Source organism: Lontra canadensis, unplaced genomic scaffold (assembly GCF_010015895.1).
Source record: "Lontra canadensis isolate GAN:19392208 unplaced genomic scaffold, GSC_riverotter_1.0 scaffold35, whole genome shotgun sequence".
Classification (NCBI taxonomy): domain Eukaryota; kingdom Metazoa; phylum Chordata; class Mammalia; order Carnivora; family Mustelidae; genus Lontra; species Lontra canadensis.
The window spans coordinates 12,236,199-12,254,585 of record NW_022631029.1 but is presented as its reverse complement, the minus strand read 5'-3'; the positions used below and the strand labels follow the sequence as shown (position 1 = coordinate 12,254,585).

The 18,387-nt window shown below is 48.3% G+C and overlaps 1 protein-coding gene across 2 annotated transcripts in view; it reads right to left on the bottom strand.

Annotated features, from left to right (window-relative positions):
* The window catches only part of CACNA2D3 (calcium voltage-gated channel auxiliary subunit alpha2delta 3), an 857,887-nt gene that overhangs the window by 507,470 nt on the left and 332,030 nt on the right, over positions 1-18,387 (bottom strand). For both annotated transcript variants that reach the window (XM_032868337.1, XM_032868338.1), the window contains exon 5: positions 17,469-17,631. In XM_032868337.1, coding sequence (XP_032724228.1) covers positions 17,469-17,631 — 163 coding nt within the window. The remainder of the gene's footprint in view (positions 1-17,468; positions 17,632-18,387) is intronic.

The following is an 18,387-nucleotide window of genomic DNA, read 5'->3' as shown; positions in this document are numbered from 1 at the left end:
TGGACCCTCACCTTACACCATATTAAAAAATGAACTTAAAAAAAAAAGAACTAAAAATAGATCAAAGATCTAAAAGGAAGGGCTAAAACTATATGACTCTTAGGAGAAAACACAGCGCTAACTCTTCACAACCTAAGTTGAGCAACAGATTCTCAGGTATGATACGAAAAGCATAACAACAAAATTTTTGAAAATACACAAACTGGACTTCATCAAAATTAAAAGCTTTTGTGTTTCAAAGAACACCATCAAAAGAGTGAAAAGGTAACCCACAGAATGGGAGAAAATATTTGCTAATCATATATCTGATGTATGATAAGCAAACCATATCTTGTATCCAGATTAAATGAACATCTCTTCGAACTCCATAATAAAAAGACAGTCCAATTAAAAACAGGATCTGGGGCGCCTGGGTGCCTCAGTGGCTCAGTGCCTTTGGCTCAGGTCATGATCCCAGGGTCCTGGGATCGAGCCCCACTTCCGGCTCTCTGCTCAGCAGTGAGCCTGCTTCCCCCTCTCTCTGCCTGCCTCTCTGCCTACTTGTGATCTCTCTCTCTCTGTCAAATAAATAAAATCCTAAAAAAAAAAAACAAAGGATCTAAATAAACATCTGTCTAAAGAAGATATACAAATGTTCAATAAGCACAGGAAAAGATACTTAAAATCATTAGTCATCAGGGAAATGTACATCAAAACCACAATGAGACAGTTCTCACACACCACGTGGTTTTAAATGACAGTAAGGAAAGTCATAATGACAAATGTTAGCAAGAACGTAGAGTAATCAGAGCCCTCATACATTGAGGGTGGGAACATGGTACAGCTACTGTGGAAAACAGTCTGGCCGTTCCTCACGTTGTTAAGCATAGAGTTACCATATGACCCAGCAATTCCACTCCTAGGCATATGCTTGAGGGAAATTAAAACATACCCACACAAAAATTTGCCCTTGAATATTTGTGGCAGTATTATTCATAATAGTCCAAAGGTAAGAGCAACCTAAATATCTATCAACTGATAAATGGATAAATAATTTGTAGTCTATCCTACAGAGGCGTATTACTCAGCCCTGAAAAGGAACAGATACTGACGCTTGCTACAACATGGAAGGATCCTGAAAAAAATGCCAGGTGAAATAAGCCAGTCACGAAAGAGCACAGATTATAGAATTACATTTATATGAAATGCTCCAAAAAGGCAAATCTATAGAGACAGGACATAGACTAGTAGTGGCTTCCAGCTGGGAGGAATAGGGAAGGAAACAGGTGGGTGATGTCTAAAGGGTACAGGGCTTCTTTTTTTCCTTTTTTTTAAAAATTTTATTTTATTCTTCCAGTGTTCCAAAATTCATTGTTTCTGCACCACACCCAGTGCTCCATGCAATATGTGCCCTCCTTAATATCCACCATCAGGCTCCCCCAACCCCCCACCCCCTCCCCTCCAAAACCCTCAGTTTGTTTCTCAGAGTCCTCAGTCTCTCATGGTTCTGAGGTGAGGAAAACATTCTAACACTGGCTGAGATGCTGGCTGCACAACTCTGTGAAGATACTTAAAACAGAGAAGTGTACAGTTTGAGTCAGCAAACTGTATCTCTATAAAGCTGTTGTTGGTTGTTGTTTCAAGGAAGCTCTCTAAGTGGTCATGATCAGTAAATGGTCTGAGATGAGAACTACTGCCCCACCGTCTGCTGTCCCATGTCCCCAGGTTTTCTGTATAGCATGGAAAGTCACTTCTGGTTCCTTTATACCTTCATGATGCTGGCTCTGGACTGAGTGCTTCTGGGCTTTGTAAACAGTTCATGGGTCTGGGCCAACAACACGGACAGAGTAGCTATGTGAAGCCCCAGCCTCCTCTGCTTCTCAGATTCCACACTAAGGCCAGTCCCCCAGCCTCTGGGTCCAGACACTGACACCTCGGCTCTCAGGCTGGGACAAGTGTCAGCCCAGCACCTCGCATGGAAGAAATTTACCTCTTCGTGGTCACTGAGTGTGCGGCCATCTGAGAAAGGTGGGGGCACCGCATGAACACTCCTGTACTATCAGCAGCTGCACAGGTAAATGGTGATGCAGAGGGTTCCTGAGGCCCTCGGGAATTTCACGCGTACTTTCGTGGACCGGCCTCCTAGCTGTTAGCTGTTGCAACTTCCGCAGTATTGAGACCCCTCATCCTGGCATTTTTCTCTTTAACTCGGACACACTGACACATAAGAGATGCATTCAAACTCCTTGTTTCACTTCCCGGCGGGCACTGCCCTGACCCCAGGACTCTTCCCTCCACCATCTGAGGCTGGACGAGCCCCGGTGGCCTTTGCGTTAAGCAACTCAGCGCCAACGTACAGTTGTACTTCGCAGCAAATAATAATCACCACCCATTTAAAATCAGTCCTTGATCTCCATCCTTTGTCAACAGAACGTCTGACTTAGATTCCTGCCCGTTGAGCTAACATAAACCACATCCCTCCAGAGACGGAAAATCTCCAAAACACTTCCTCCTCACTTGGCCATCCGTTATCCAGAAATATATGCCATCAGCGTGGAAATGGAAGATAAAGCTCTTTCTGGCACAACCTGAAAGTGTGTTACGTATCTCCTATGACTAAGCTATTTATTAAGGAAAGAGACTGCTTAGAATGGGAAAAGCACATTATCTCTGTTAACGCATTATCTGCAAAGGGGACGAAGCTCATCGTAGACTCCACACCAGACCATTGGAAGGTCTGACTTTATCTCAGACTCACTCTGCTGTGGGGCTGCTAGTCTCTAGATTCTGATTCCATAGAAAGGGTCATCCTTGCCTTTCAAACGCAAGGTTTGTTTCAAGAACATATGGAGATCCTGGAGGGTGGGTGGACGTGTTCCCTCGATCGCATCCGAGGCTGATGACGGTCCAGGTCCAGCCCTGTCTGCGAAGCCTCTTTCCTTAGCAAGCGTGCACACGGCTAACACCTGGAGATGAACCTCTAATCATAAATGGCCCTTAAGGAGCACCCCTCTTGCGTGGTAAGCTGGCAAGTGGGGAACAACTGACCTTTGTAACGCCCACGCTGAGAACGCGTGTGGGCATTTCACTCCTCACACGAGCCGCCTGATGGAAGCTGGCAGGTGACGTCCCTCCCCGCAGATACGCTGGTTCGGAGCCAGGTCAAAGGGCCTTCCTCGCTCAGGCAGCATACCGGCGCCCGCACCCAGGCCGACTCCTTAGTTTTCCGCCCACATCCTCCAGGTCCTTTTTTTGCTCAAGTGACAATGTACTTGTTAATTCCTAATATGAGCTAATAAATGTCATTTCCAAGTGCTTTATGCAACTCTGAATTTGAAGGAAGAAGGTGGCTTTTCCTGTCTAAGTAAAAAATAACCACCAAACCCCCGGTCCTGTCTCCTTTTTTTATTAACTTGAGTGAGACTTGGGAGGGGAACAACGGATGAAAAAGTGTCAAAAGACATTTCATATCTTGACAGGTGAAACAACTTCTCATCATATCTTCTTCTTCAAACTCTGTAGAATGAGCTACAGGAGGAAAGAAATCTCACCTCTAGAATGAAGTGTGTCAGGATAAACGGAGAACATTTCTGGAGTCAGGCTATCCTAATACCAACCACTAAAATGACTAGCCAGGGGACGTCTGGGTGGTCCAGTCAGTTAAGTGTCTGCCTTCAGCTCAGGTCATGATCTTAGGGTCCTGGGATGGAGCCACACCTCCTTGGCTTCCCTACTCAGTGCGGAGCCTGCTTTTCCCTCCCCCTCTGCCTCTCCCCCATTCCCACTTAAACATACTCTCTCATAAAATCTTTTCAAAAATGTAAAAATAAAATAATTAGCCAGGTGGCTGAGGCCAAGGGGAGCTGGCCCTGTGTCTCTTCCCTCCTTCCCCTCTCCCCATCCCTCCCATACGCTCATCCTCCTCCCTCCTTCTCCCTCCCTCCCTCCTTCCCCCATCTCTCTCCTTCCTGAGCCCCTTCCCTCTTCCACTCCTTTCTTCCCTCCACCCTCTCTACTGTCCTTTTCCATCCTCTCGGGTAGCTTCTGGCCATCACACTGTTGGGGGGGGGATCGTGGGCCCTACAGTAGCTGACTTGCTCTCACAGAGGGTAACAACTGGTCCAGTCTGGCAGCCAGCAAGCAGAGGGGCAGGGACAGGACCCCAAGCCTCTCCTCATAACCACCCAAATATACAACAGCTGCGGGTCTGGCTGACTCCTGCTGCTGAACAATTCCACCCCTCCCTACCTACCCCTGGCAGAAAACCAGGAAGTCTCTGCAGTCCCTGCAAAGACTGTAGCAAGGACAATTATGGGAGCCACTGTGTTTCATTAGAAGGACCCCAGGAAGAGCCACATGAGAATGAGAACCCCAGGGATTCTGAGGGCTACAGGCTGGGGTGGATGGAGGCTGCCATCCTCATCCTCTCTGCTAGGATGCCCAGGGAAACCCTAGGCTGGCTCCTCAGCTGAGTCGGGTCCTGGTGCCCTGGCTACAGGAAAGCCCCAGAGGTCCTTTGTCAGCTCCAAGAGTGTGTGACCCTTGCAGGGAGGCAAAGCCCCTAGAACTTGGGACCACAGCCAGGCAGCCCAGGGCTACCTCAGGAGAAATGACACACAGAGGCCTGGACCCCACAGAGGAGAGTGAGAACCCCCAGGGTTCCAAGAAGACACACATTTACCCACCGCTGAGGTCACTCAATGAGCCATGTTAAACTGCAGCCAACGGAATGCAGAGCCGCTGCAGCTGGGTGACACTCTGTGTCTGCAACCTGGCAGGTGCCAACCAAGGAGGATGGGCAGAAGCTTTGGCTCTCGGGGCTAGTCACCAACTCCACACATCGCTCCCACATTTGAACCACCAACTCAGCCACACTGAGGCTCCTCGGCTGGAGGACAGCCCGGCTACGGAAACTGGGATGGAGGGGACGAGCCATGGAGCCATCCCGATCCACTTGTGTCCAGGCTCGTGGTCCGTGAGGAGCAGCCTGGGTGCTGGGCTTCCCCCAGGCCCCTCTGCTGGGAGATTCCTGGTGCTCATGAAAGCATGGCGGGTAAGACAACGGACTGGAGTCTGGCAGAGCTGGATCTGAACTCAGACTTGAACAAGACTTCCCCTCCTTGAGCCCCAGGCTTGTCATCTGCAATGGGTGAGCAGTGGCCATCAGGGTGGCTAACACTTTCTGAGCCTTCTGATAGGCCAGAGTGTATCTATCTGCCTCTGCCCCATCTAGTCCTCCCAAAAACTTCAATTTGTAATGAGCTGCGTATGGCTATTCTCCTCGGAGACCCAGAGTGGTGAAACATGCTGTCTGAAATCCCACAGCAGCTGAACGGTGCAGCCTTGATTCTAACGTGGCTGTCTGGCCTCACGGTTCATCCACTGACCCTCCGCTTGATGATCTCCTGCCCACGGGGGTGGCTGAGCCATTCAGGGAGACAGTGTAGACAGCGCTTCAGGCAGCATGGGCCCCCAGGGTGCAGACAAGGACACTGCTGTCCTCCTTATCTGTCACTATCCCTTGGGGAACAGGAGTGACTTGATGGAGATTATGTTGACGCTTATTGGGTCTTTCCCTCGAACGGAATGACGAGAATGAACCTTCCCTGTGAGTTCAGCGGCTCCTGCGCACAAAACTGACGGTTCAGTTCTGTAGCGCCCTTCTTTTCACTCATCACCTTTGCCCCTGAGAGTGCTTATTTAACTAGAGCCTTCAGCAGCATATAAATGTCACTCAACCCTTTGCTAGACTCAGTTCACAGAAGAGAGGATGGGGCGAGAAGGGCAAGGAAGAAAGACCATCTGGGCTCAGGGGGAGAAGGATGATTTGGCCATTTTTTACTGAAAATCTTTGGAAGGAGAATAAACTGGCAATTAAAAACAAGAATAAAGCCTTCTGAGTTGATCCATTTGAGTCACACAGATATCCTGTGAAGGGACATAGTCCGTGGCTCATGAGTGAAGGACGGGGAGGAGATATTCATGAGTGAAGGATGGGGAAGGATCCTGAAGAAGGTGCTGCGAAGGGATGAAGGGATGGCGGGCGGGGGGTGGGGGGGTGGATGAAAGAGATGAGAACAGACAGTGTGACAACTTGTTCTTGAAATCCAAGAGATTATTCCAGGAACACTGTCAAACCTTACTGAGCAAACAGTTTCTAGACATTCTTTAAAGTCTGGTTTGTGAAAAAGCAAACCAGCTGCCCATTCTGTGTGTACCTGAGGAGGGCACAACCTTTTCTCAGGGCTCCTGCTCCTGCCAAGGAAACCCATCCACCATCTCCCTAATGCTGGCCCCTCATGCGCATCTGACTGGTCTCGAACCTGTCCCCCAACAGTGAGCCCCTCCTCTTTGCTTCCTCTGGGTTCCTGAAGCACTTTGCCCTGCTATTTCCCATCCCCCATTCTGCCTTTGATGGCAGTGAACGGAGGACAGGAAAACCCACCCGAGAAAAGTCTCTGAAGGAGGAGAACGATCCAGCTTCCTTGAACCCAGCACAGTGCCTGGAATAAAATGGACCCAAGTGAAGATGTGTCCACACAGATTCAACAACAGAGGCTCTGCTTCAAGTTCTAGTGAAAAAAATTCACATTGTGAGCTGGAAGAATTCTTTTTTTATTTTTTGAATTTTTTTAAAAGATTTTTATTGACTTATTCATGAGGGACACAGAGAGAGAGAAAAGCAGAGGGAGAAGCAGGCTCTCCACTGAGCAGGGAGCCTGATGCAGGACTCCATCCCAGGACCCCAGAATCATGACTTGAGCCGAAGGCAGACGCTTAACCATCTGAGCCACCCAGGTGCCCAAGAATCCTTTTTTTAAATAGTCTCCATGTTGGAAGCCCAACTCAGGGCTTGAACTCATGACTCTGAGATCAAGACCCTGAGATCAAGATTGGAGCTGAAATCAAGAGCTGGACGCTTAGCCAACAGGGCACCCAGATGCCCTGTGAGCTGGAAGACGTTTTAACTCCAGTCCGGGTTCTACCATGTAGAGTTGTGTGGCTTCAGTCTCTCTGAGATGTGGGTTAACCCATCTGCCAAAAGGTATAGCCAGAGTGTACTGCGCCCATCTGCATATGGAGATACGCAAACATCTACATGAAACAGGGCGGTGGCAGTTGAGGGGGCACAGAACACCAAGGGGCTGTACCATCAAGAAGTAAGAGGGGGAAAAGAAGAAGATCAGGAAAGTAGCTCTCCCGCTTCAGACTGCAAGAATACAAGACGGTGGCCCTTGGAGATTAGAAAATGGAACTGCCCCACTTGCCCAGAGCCTGATGTGTTGAAAAATAAGTAAGGTAACCAAGGTTGTTTTTACTTGAAATTCACCCCAAATATCTGAGGCACAAATTTTTGGACATCACAGCTTTCACTAGCAAGTGTTTTGAGGACCTAGTGGCCCTGAGCAGAGAACAGACCTGGGAGTCCTGTCCCCAAGACCTCCCTGGGCTATTAGGCATCTTTCAGGTAGTAAAAATGTCACTGCTGGCTCCAGTCCCCCATGACACATATCACTGATGCAGGCCAGGCTTGTCGAGGGGGCCTGACACAGAGGGTAAAGCAACAGGGGCTGGCTGGGACATGCTCTTACGCACCTTAGCCCTTGGCCTCTACTAAGTACTTCCTCACATCTGAAGGGACCACTGAAGCCCAGAGACAGATGATCTCCACGGTCCTTCTGCAAGTTCTCTGAGATAATGCCAAAGAGAGAGCACAGAAGGAGATTGCACACTGCCTGCCTTTGGCTGGAAACCAGAAACCCTCACCTCTAATCCCAGTTTTCTATGTGACCTTGGCAGCACTGACACATTTCTTTTCCAAGGGCAGAATGTTCTTCATATTTGAGGCAGGGCATTCCCATGTCTGTAACACTCATCAGCGGATGACAGGAACATTATGGAACCACTTTAGAGGGAACCCATTTCTCTTTTCCTAGGCCAACATCGTTTGTATGACAATAACCACTACCATCAGGACACAACATGACACTAACTACAACCTCCAGAGAAGGCACCGTCCGTGCAAGGCGTACTCAACAGTCCTCCCGCCTTGAACAAAACCATCATCAACCATGGCCACTAGGAAGCCAGAAGAACCATCAGCAGGAAAGCCAGTAACCTTTGACACACAGGTGTTTTCCTATGCACCTGAAAATTACTTGAAGATGAGTAGCTTTTGTAAATCAAGTTCTTTTGTTCTTTGGCTTTTCATGCCCTCCAAAAAAATAGATATTCATGATAAAACATTCAAACTGAACAGAAAGGTAGAAAGTGGAAAGTATGTACTTTGATTTATTCTACATGCCTCCAGAAATGTTCTGTGTATACAGTCATTTATGTATATCCTTCATACACACATGCACATGCACACACATTCACACACACACACACACACACACACATATTGTACTATGCATTTTCTTCTACATCTTTTCCTCATCTTGATCATTGTGGATTTACCTCTGGACCCAGCTACCTGAGCCCAGAGAGCTCCAGTGTCCCAGCCGTCCTAATCTTGGGGAATCCTGTACCTTCTGAGATAGTGGTAATAGGAGAATAGGTAATAGGTAACAAGAGAATAGAATCAAGTAAGTCTGGAGAGAGCAGACTCATACAACTAAATGGCCTTCTCTATGGTAGAAACACATGTTCCTGGAGTATTTCATGCACACAGTTGACCACCAAGCATCACACGGCATCAGCATCTCCTTCCCTTGTTTCATCCCAGGACATTTTTTTAAGGGCCCCTTAACAATGTATTGTGCACCCCCTCCCGCCCCAGCCCTTGACCAAATCATTTCCTACCCATTGTTCCTCAGGAAAATGCCCTCTGATCATGGCCATCCCCCAGCCCTAGATCGCCCTGGGCCCAGCGTGTCCCCCACCCCAGGCTACGTTGCCACCAGGCCACAACCCTCTCCTGCACACCATCCTGCTGGTCTCATCAAAGGTTCCCTGGTGTGCTTACATCCCATCTGCCTCCCTGCCGGCCTCTAAGCAATACGAGAGCATGGAGAGTGTCTGCCCATTCATCACCACATCTCCTCATGCTAACATAGTAGGTCTGCACCCAAGAGGGGCTCTGTGGATGTCTATTAAATCAATATATGGCCGTGGGGTCTCTGGAGTCCAGCTCTGCAAATGTCACTCCAGCCGCCACAGTGGAGGAAGTATTTCTCCTGAACACACTGCAGGGATCCTTCTGGAGAGGCGAAGAGCCTTTCTGTACTGTGAGTCATCACCCCCTTACTCCCTGGTGTGCATTCTGGTATGGCAGGTTTGCAGGATTAAATGTGGAATCGTCTCATCTCCCGACAGAAATATCCCCAACGTGTGAGCAGTTGGTACCCACTGACATTCTGATGTAGAATTTGCTTTACATTTTAAAAAAGGCTTTCTGCCGCAACATTTATTTTGATCCGGGGAAGAGCTTGGGAGTGTTTATGTAAAATAAGACTAGTTTTCATTTATGATGGATTTTTGCATGCTGAGAAGAAAATAGCACAGTCTGACAAACCAGGGCCTTCCACTGCCACACGTGTGAAGTGTGCCCGTGAACAGGCATGACGCCGCTAACGGAATACTCGGGCACGGCAGGTGGGGAACATTGGCCATGCACAGGACACAGAATAAAGAGGCAGAGATCCCAGTGGTTGCAAAGTCAGTGTCAGGGCTGCCTGCTGATTTGCCCATCTTACTAGCTGAGTCATCCTCAGCAGGTCTCAAAGCTTCAGTATTCTCATCTGTGAATGGGAACAATGAAGGCTCCAGCTTCACTGGGTTGTGGGTAGAACCGGACTGCATTAGATCATGCTTGTGCCTGCACATAGCATGTTATCTAGAGGGTGAAAACCAATAGAGGGAGACATCTTGGACTAATGAGCAGGTGAGTGTCTCCAAGTACAATGGGTAGTGCATCCTGGACAGAAGTTTCCATTAGTTTGGAGCTACAAAGAGGGGAAGCAGTGCGAGAAGTGAAAAGGAAGACGGTTTCCTTCACGTCCCTGCCAAGGACAGTGCCCTCCTGAGAGTCCTCATCCCAGACAAAAGAAAAGCAAAGAGCATTATTTGGAGCCCTATCGTTGACATCAACAACTGACATGGACACCAAGGTTCCCAGCAGCCATGTGGCCTGAGCAGCAGGACCTGAACTGACAGAGGCTACCCGAGTGTCTGAACACGATGAGCGAGAGGAGGGCAGGTGTGAGGACTGGGGATCCCGATGCTTACGGAAGGTGCTCATTGGCTTCCAACGCCCACAAGCAACTCTTTGCTATTCACTGAATTTCTTGGTATAAACTCCAGTAATAACAGGGGTCACAAGGTGCAGGAGAAAAGAGAATGTTACCTTATTCAGTGTCAGAGACATTCCCAGGAAGAAGCCACACCACTGGGGACTTTTCAATATCACTCTTTGGGGGGGGTGTTATTTTTTTAAAATTTAAATTCAATTAGCCAAGATACAGTACATCACTGGTTTTTGATATACTGTTCAATAATTCATCATCTCAGTATAAAACCCAGTGCTCATCACATCACATGCCCTCCTTAATGCCCATCACCCACTGACCCCAGCCCCCCACCCTCCTCCCCTCCAGCAACCCTCATTTTGTTTCCCAGAGTCAAGAGTCTCTTATGGTTTGTCTCCCTCTCTGATTTCTTCCCATTCAGTTTTCCCTCCCCGTCCCTATAATCCTCTGCACTATTCCTTATGTTCCACGTATATGTCACAAAAGTGACACTAAGCTTTTACGACATACTAGCCGCAGTGCTGATGGTAGAGCAGTACTTCATTTAACCCCCACAAACCCGCAGGGGAGAGGTGCTGCCATAATGCCCACTTCATGGATGGTGGCCTGGGTCAGCCCCGGGGCAACAAGCATCAGTCACACTCAAATTACAAGGCCCTGAACAAGCCGTACCGTGACACAGGGCCTCCTGGGGAGGGCTGCTGAGGACACTGGCAGCAACCACAGGACTGTCCACATATCCACATGTCTCCCCATTCTTCCCAAATCCTGGAGGCCTGGCATGCATTTCCAGCAAAGTGGTCCCTTTCTCACTCTTGGGGACCTGTGGCATATTGAGGTTGGCTACATCAGTCCAGGGACAGAGTTTCCTACCCCGTTTCCCTTTCTGGAACACACCTGACTGCCAGCCCAGGCTGCAATACCCCTGCTATCATTTCCAGAGTGCTCAAGGTGGTCCCCGCTCTCCCTCTCAATCCAAGATCAGAAAGCAAGTTCCTATGAGTGATGTTATCATAGGAATGACTTTGAATTCCCTCTAAGTCATTAATTTTTTTTTTTTTTTTAAGCAAATCAGCTTCCAACTCTGGCTCTCTACTATTACTGTGACAATTCACAAATGTGGAGACATCAGGTGAAAACAAAACAAAACAAAACAAAAAAAGAACACTATTAGCAATCATTCCTGTTCTTACATTGTCCTTAACTGCCTGGACACTGTCTTTTAAATTCCTCTTAGCCCAGATTCAGTTCCTATCCCATTGTAAGCCTCCATCTCAATTTCTATTATCTCAATTGTTATTATTCTATGTATTACAAAATACAAACAAATTAAAAGACCATGAAATTATTATTTTATTAAGCATACTTCTAAAAGGACTGTCTTCAAAAGCAACACTCCCTCCCAAATATCAAATTCAAATAGAAGTAGAATGGACAGAGCAATTAAAAAAAAACAACAACAACAACCATACACCAATCCATTTGTGATGACCTGTAGTAATGTAGGATTCAGGTGGCAATGTAGAAAAGTAGGATTTAGGATGTAGGATTCAGGGAGTAATGTAGTAATGCAGGATTCAGAGAGTGATGTAGTAATGTAGGATTTAGGGAGTAATGTAGAAATGTAGCATTTGGGGAGTAATGTAGTAATGTAGGATTCAAGGATTAATGCGCTACTATGACCTTTGTTTATTTTTTCTAAGATTTTGTTTATTTATTTGATAGCATGAGAGCAAGAGAGAGAACATGAGTAGGGGGAGAGGGAGGGTCAGCAGAAGAGGGATAAGGGGACTCCGCACAGAGCAGGGAGCCCGAAACAGGGCTCAATCCCAGGGCCCTGAGATCACAAGCTGAGCTGAAGGCAGATGCTTCACCGAATGAGCCACCCAGGCGTCCCTCTTCTCTGACTTTTAGTGACTTCATCTGAAAAACAGAGGCAAGAACACGGCCTAACCACTCTCATGGGGCTGAAGAGGGAAGAAAACAAGGCCAAAGTGGTAAAATGATGCAGAAGTTTAAACGGATAACGTCTAAAATCCGCATTTTTCTTTTTCCAGCCTAAAACTGCTGCCTCTCTTCTCCTGGGTCTAAAAATATTCAGAAGCTACAGGCTTCTTTCCCTCCCCACTCACCCCCCCAGCCAAATTACAGTCGTTCGTGTTTACTCTGGGCATATTTGTAACCCATCACCTCTTCTAGCCCACTATTATCACTGGGCCGCCTTCTGTCTTCCCAGCAGAGTCCTGACATCATGGCGATGCGGAGGAGGAAAGCGGGGGAACAAAGTGGGACAAGGAAGTAAGGGGAAAACCCTCAGATTAGCAGCCAACAACCCTAAAAACACAGAATCACAGAACACCCGTTGCTGTTCTGCACCAGCTCTGAGAGAAGATAGAAGCAGACGCTTTCCATCCAAATTCTGGTCTATTTCCAGTTCGTGGGTTTCAAGCACTTGAGAGAAGTGGCTCCCCATCCACCAGCCTCAGCACAGAGGTGGCATGTGGTCCAGAGAGAACATGATGAAAACACCGGCTTCTAATCCTGCCTCCTCTTGAAGTCCCTCCTGCCTTAACCATAACTGCCCCCTGAGAACTGAACAAAGTCATAGGGTCATAACAAGAGCAGGGTGCCTCGGCCCATGTCAAGGACCAGTCTCCCTGACGGGCCACATGTTTTCCCTGGGCTATCGGACCCCAACCTCATGACATGGGTTTTATTTTTCCCTCCAGCAGGGGACAGGAGCCAACATCAGTGGGCTAGTCACTGCTCCCCAGCCCACACGGGCATTATTCTTACAGTGCTCACCGCAAATCCCAGAAGGTCAATATTCATATTATACCCATTTTATAGCTAAGGATCCTGAGGGTGGGAGGGGAAGAGAAACTTGCTCAAGCTCGGGTACCGGGCGGTCACCGTACACCAGGCATCCTTCTACATGCTTAATCCACACTGCAACCCGCTGAGGCAGGCCACTGGGATGACCATTTCCGAAGTCTGTTTGAGGAAAATGGGGCACAGACATTTTTCGCAGTCACAGAGGCATTGGTGAGGCAAAGCCGTGGTGCGAGAGCCTTGCCAGGCTGGCTCTGGGTGTGGCTCTGGCCCCTGGTCGCCCTCCTTCCCCACCATTTTCCAAGCCTTATTCTCCAGCTTTCTTGGAGAGTCTGTGAGCCAACCGACATCCTTTCAAAAAGTTTCTTTTCCATTTAAATCAGCCGGGATATGTTTTCATTGCTTGCAAACACCATGAGAACACTACAGGCAGGCTTGACTTCTCACAGCCCAGGAGGCAGGGGCACTGCTCTCTCCCAGCTCATCCCCCATCTCTGCAAAACCCAGTAAGTAAAGAGCATGGTGTTGGGAGAAAGTGGGGCATCGGGTTGAAGCAGCAGAGTCCCCTGCCCTCGGAAAACTCCAAGTGGAAAAGGAAAAAAAAAAAAGCACAAAAACAAAAAACAAACAACAACAATAACAACAACAAGACACGCAGTGCACTTCTGGAACAAAGCAATCCTAGAACAAAGGAATAAACTCAAGTCACTTAAGGAAAGAGTGAAGGATAGAGGTTTCCTGAGCTGGCTTTTGAGAGGAGCATTTGGGTAAGCAGGAAAGGGGAGGCAAGGATAACAGAAATGGAGAGAAACCAGGAAGGAAAGAGTGGGGTATACTGTGCATGAGAAGAGGGGCTCTCTTCTGGGTGCAGAGGCACATGCGGGAATAAAGGGGTAGGTTTCATGACACATATACAAACACACATGTGTAGATACAGACATGCGAACAGGTGCACCTATGTTGGTATGTGTCCATGTCCAGGTGTGTGTGTGTGTGTGTGTGTGTGTGTGTGTGTGTGTGTGTGTGTGTGTGTATTTTACACCGTTTTAGCCCAGGGAGGACATAAAACTGACTTTGGTATTATCTGAACCCACGGGCAGACCATCGATGGTCCGCACACAAGCACACACCATGCCAGAAGAGGTTTCATGAAGAAGCTAGCGGGACCCTAAGACACATTTCTCAGGACTCTGGGGTGGGGCTCTTTGAACTTTCCTGGTCAGTGGGCCCACTTGCCTCCAGGCCATGACCTCTGAAGCTCCAGTCTCCTGTAGTGCCCATGAGAAAGGCACCATGAGCAGAGGCAGATGTTGACCTGGCCAAGGAGACGAAGAGCAGATCGCAGAAAACAGATTTTACCGGCTACATTCAGCTATGACCAGCCATTATGCCCAAAAGCCCAGGGCACTGCAGCTCCCAGGCAAATATCAGACCCTTCTCCTATGTACCCACTCTCCTAAGTACCCACTCTGCTCTGTCCAAGTGGCCCAGAAAGCATATCCTGTATTGGTTTCCTTTGTTGGGGCAAGATTTCTAACCCGAGAATGGCACAGCCAGCCAGTGACCAAGCCTGGAGCATGTGTTCCGAGTACATGTCGTCAGTAACCAGATCTGGGCTGGCGGGCCCTCTTAACATGAAATACATTTCTGCAGCTTGAAAAGAAAAAAGACTAAGGCTGGTTTGAATTAGGTGGAATGGAGACAGGAATTTTCCTGAAGTCCCTTCCTCTCTCCCTTGTGCGGCTACTCGCTGCTTGGCAGGCAGAAACAGGACACAGCACCTGGCTGACCTTGGTCCATGACCCCACAGCCTCGCTGAGGGAGCACTGAGTCTGGATAGGGGTGGTAGGCAGGTCCCACAAGGGCTGTGGAGGTTGGCTTTATTTTATTTTTTTTTTTTTAAGATTTTATTCATTCACCTGACAGAGAGAGAGAGATCACAGGTAGGCAGACAGGCAGGAAGACAGAGGGGGAAGAAGACTCCCTACTGAGCAGAGAGCCCGATGTGGGGCTCGATCCCAGGACCCTGAGACCATGACCTGAGCTGAAGGCAGAGGCTTAACCCACTGAGCCATCCATGTGCCCCTGGAGGTTGGCTTTAAATATTATTACCCAGTTCCATGGCTCAAGCGATCTGTTAGGATTCTGTGAGCCTCAGAGCCCTGACTCTGCAGCCCATGTGATCAATGGCAGGGCTGGTCCCTTAACGCACTGCCGTCGTTGAAAGGTACAATTATTCCTTTAAAGCTCAAGGTGCAATTAAATCTCGATAACGGTGCTAATGGCTCAAGCAACCTTGACGCAGCTACCACATTTTAAAAGATCAGTCTCAATTGTTTTATGTCTGAAATTGCTCTGTAAAATCTTGTGAATTTTTCATCTTCACTTGAGAATGCATTTAATGCTGAGAGGATGGCTTTCTTCCAGCCACACCGCACAGAAGGGGGTTTCCTTCCTCAGCTGACAGGCTCACCCTGGGGGACTAGAGCAAACTATACTCGACGAGGTGGGGCTGAGCCCTCTAGAGCCTGGGTCCTCAGGGATCTGCCCTTAGGAAGAGTCCAAAGTGAGGATTCAGCCACAGGACATGGTCCAGTCCAGAACCCACAAGAGATGGTTCAGATCGGCATCACTCTCTCGGAGAGAGAAAAGGGAAGAGAGAGAGAGAAATACATGGCTGTCCACGTGAGTCTATGGTTGGGCTCCCTCCTTGGAGCTCCCGCTGCCCCCCACTGTCTGTAACTGTGGCCAGCAGGTGACACACAGGGTGTTCTACTGATCTTTTTACCTACCTGTTCCCCCAAATAAACTGTGGCCCTCTTGAGGGAGGGGCTGTGCTTGGTTCACCATGGGGTCCCCAATAACCATCAGGACGTTCATGGATAGGATACTGTCTCCTCTAAATTTTAAGCATAGGTAACGGGTAACCCGGGAAGGGAGACATTAGGTATCCAGGCACAACAGAGAAGCACAAGAGTGTTTCAGGCCGTGAGCTGGGAACTCTTTAATCATTGACCAAGCTCTTGAAATGGTGACCTAGGATAATTTAGAAATGCAATGTGTATTCACGGTATTTCCAGTAATAACCATGGCAGCTCAAATGCACTGAGTGCTTTCTGGAAGCAAATTTTATTGCTAAAGCTGTGCATACTTCACTCCGTAGCCTTGCAATAACCCCAGAAGGAGGTAGTAGCCTTATCCCTCTCTTACAGGATGGGAAACCGAGGCTTGGAGAGACAAAGTTTCCTGGTCAGGATCCCAGAGCCAGCAAGGGGAAGAGTGGGACTCATAACCAGAGCTCTTCTCCTGACCACTGCACTCTGGATATGACGCTGAAACTAGGGGTGGTGGGGGAGGGAGGAAACCAGCTCCCCATGTCTTTGAAACCTTGACAGACAACGGGGCAGCATTTTGCTTTGAAGATTCCATGGCTTTCCGATTTATATTGGGGAGGATGGTTCTTTGTTGGTCAGGTGTGACAAAGCAAAGCAAAGTCCTACTCTTTGACAGTGAGGATAAAGAGGGCAACATCCTCCACTTGAACGCAACATTCCCACTGACTTGTGAGGTGTGGCCCTCACAATTACCCCATGCAGTGGACACAATTATTATCCACATCCTAGATATGTGGAAACGGAGTTCTAAAGAGACAAGGGGGTGCACGAAAGGCACAGCCAGTAAGAGATGGAATGCGGGACCAACCAGAGACAGTCTGAGGTCAGAGCCCCATCCCCAGCCATTATAATCCCAGCTCGCACGGGCAGATGAGAATTTGGGGGAAAGAGGTGGGGGTCTATGAGAAGACTGGATTTGAGTGGATTCTCCATTCAAGCCTGAAACAGGGGGCCCCACGGAGGTCCATCCTGCTTTGCACTCCAAGAAAAGACCACAGCTGATTCTGTTGCAACCCCAGGGGCTTCCAAACCCATAAAAGCATGATAAGGAATGGAAGAGAAGAGAACAAGACTACAGCAGGGGTCATAAACTACACCCTGCGGGTCAAACCCAGCCATCTGTTTTGGTAGATAAAAAGGTGGCCTGGCACACAGCCATAGCCACTGATTGATGCGGTGTCTAAGGCTACCTTTGTGCCAGAAGAGCAGAGCTGAGGAGCTACAACAGAGATACTGTGGCCCGCACAGCCTAAGTTAGTTAGTAGCTGGCCCTTCACAGAAAAGGCTTGCCAGCCCCTGGATTACATGTTAGATGGCTTGATGCAAACACCAGCTGGGACAACAGCAAGCCGTCTCCAGGCAGAACAGGCACACCTCACCTATCCCGCTGATGCCGACACACCCAGCTTGTAACGGTATTTTTCAAAAAACACACTACCCCAAACCAGCCGGAGCCATCCCTTGTACCCCCTGCTCGCCACCCTCTACAAGGAGCGCCAGCAATGAGTCTTACCTTTGTTGTACATGTTCGTGGGCACTTGGACGTCACTCAGACTGATGTTCACAGGCAAATTATTAAAATGGTCATTTGGGGCTAAGATGAATTCCTTCCCCAGCTCCAAAAAATTCCCATCTTTGTCCCTTTCGTTTATCAGCACAGCATTGAAGTATTCATACTGAAAGAGAAAGTCAAAAAGCATTACTTGTGGCTTAGGGCTGGAGGCTGTGAACTCAGACAGACCTGGGCACAGGCTGTGGGGCTTCCCCTACAGGCATGGACCCTGCCTTAGTCACACCATCTCCTTTAGTCTTCCCTGTCATCTGTGGCTGATCCTGCACAGGCGTGATAGCACCAGATAAATATTTCTCAATGTCATTAAATATTCTTCAAAACCTTATTGTAAGGAGCTGCAGAGTAGTTCTTTTTATAACTAGAGAAAACTGCCCTAAGGATATTTTAATTCTTTAAATTTTGAAGACAAACCTCACCCCTAAGTTGAAGGAGATGACATTTAATTTGAAGGAGACTATGAAGTCAACAACAACAACAAAAAAAAAACAAGTAAACCTGTAATATGTCTTATAACCATACTTGTTAGGGAAAATAGCAAAGCCGGGGAAGGCAGGGAGAACAGCAGCAGAAGGGCTGTGTTTATATATGGTGCTCAGGAAAGGTCTCAGTGCTATGGGGACACTCAGGCAGAGACTGAAGGACAGGAGGAACAAGCTATGTGGGCATCTGGGGAGAAGCACCCCAGGCAGAGGAGACAACACAGGTCATGGGTCTCGCATGGGAGTGTGCTGGCACATGGCACAAATGGCTGTTTCATCATCAACCTCATCACGGTCATGATCATCATCATCTAACATACACAGAAGGCCTACTTTGTGACAGACATTATTCTAAGTGTTTTATTTATTTATCTGGGTGG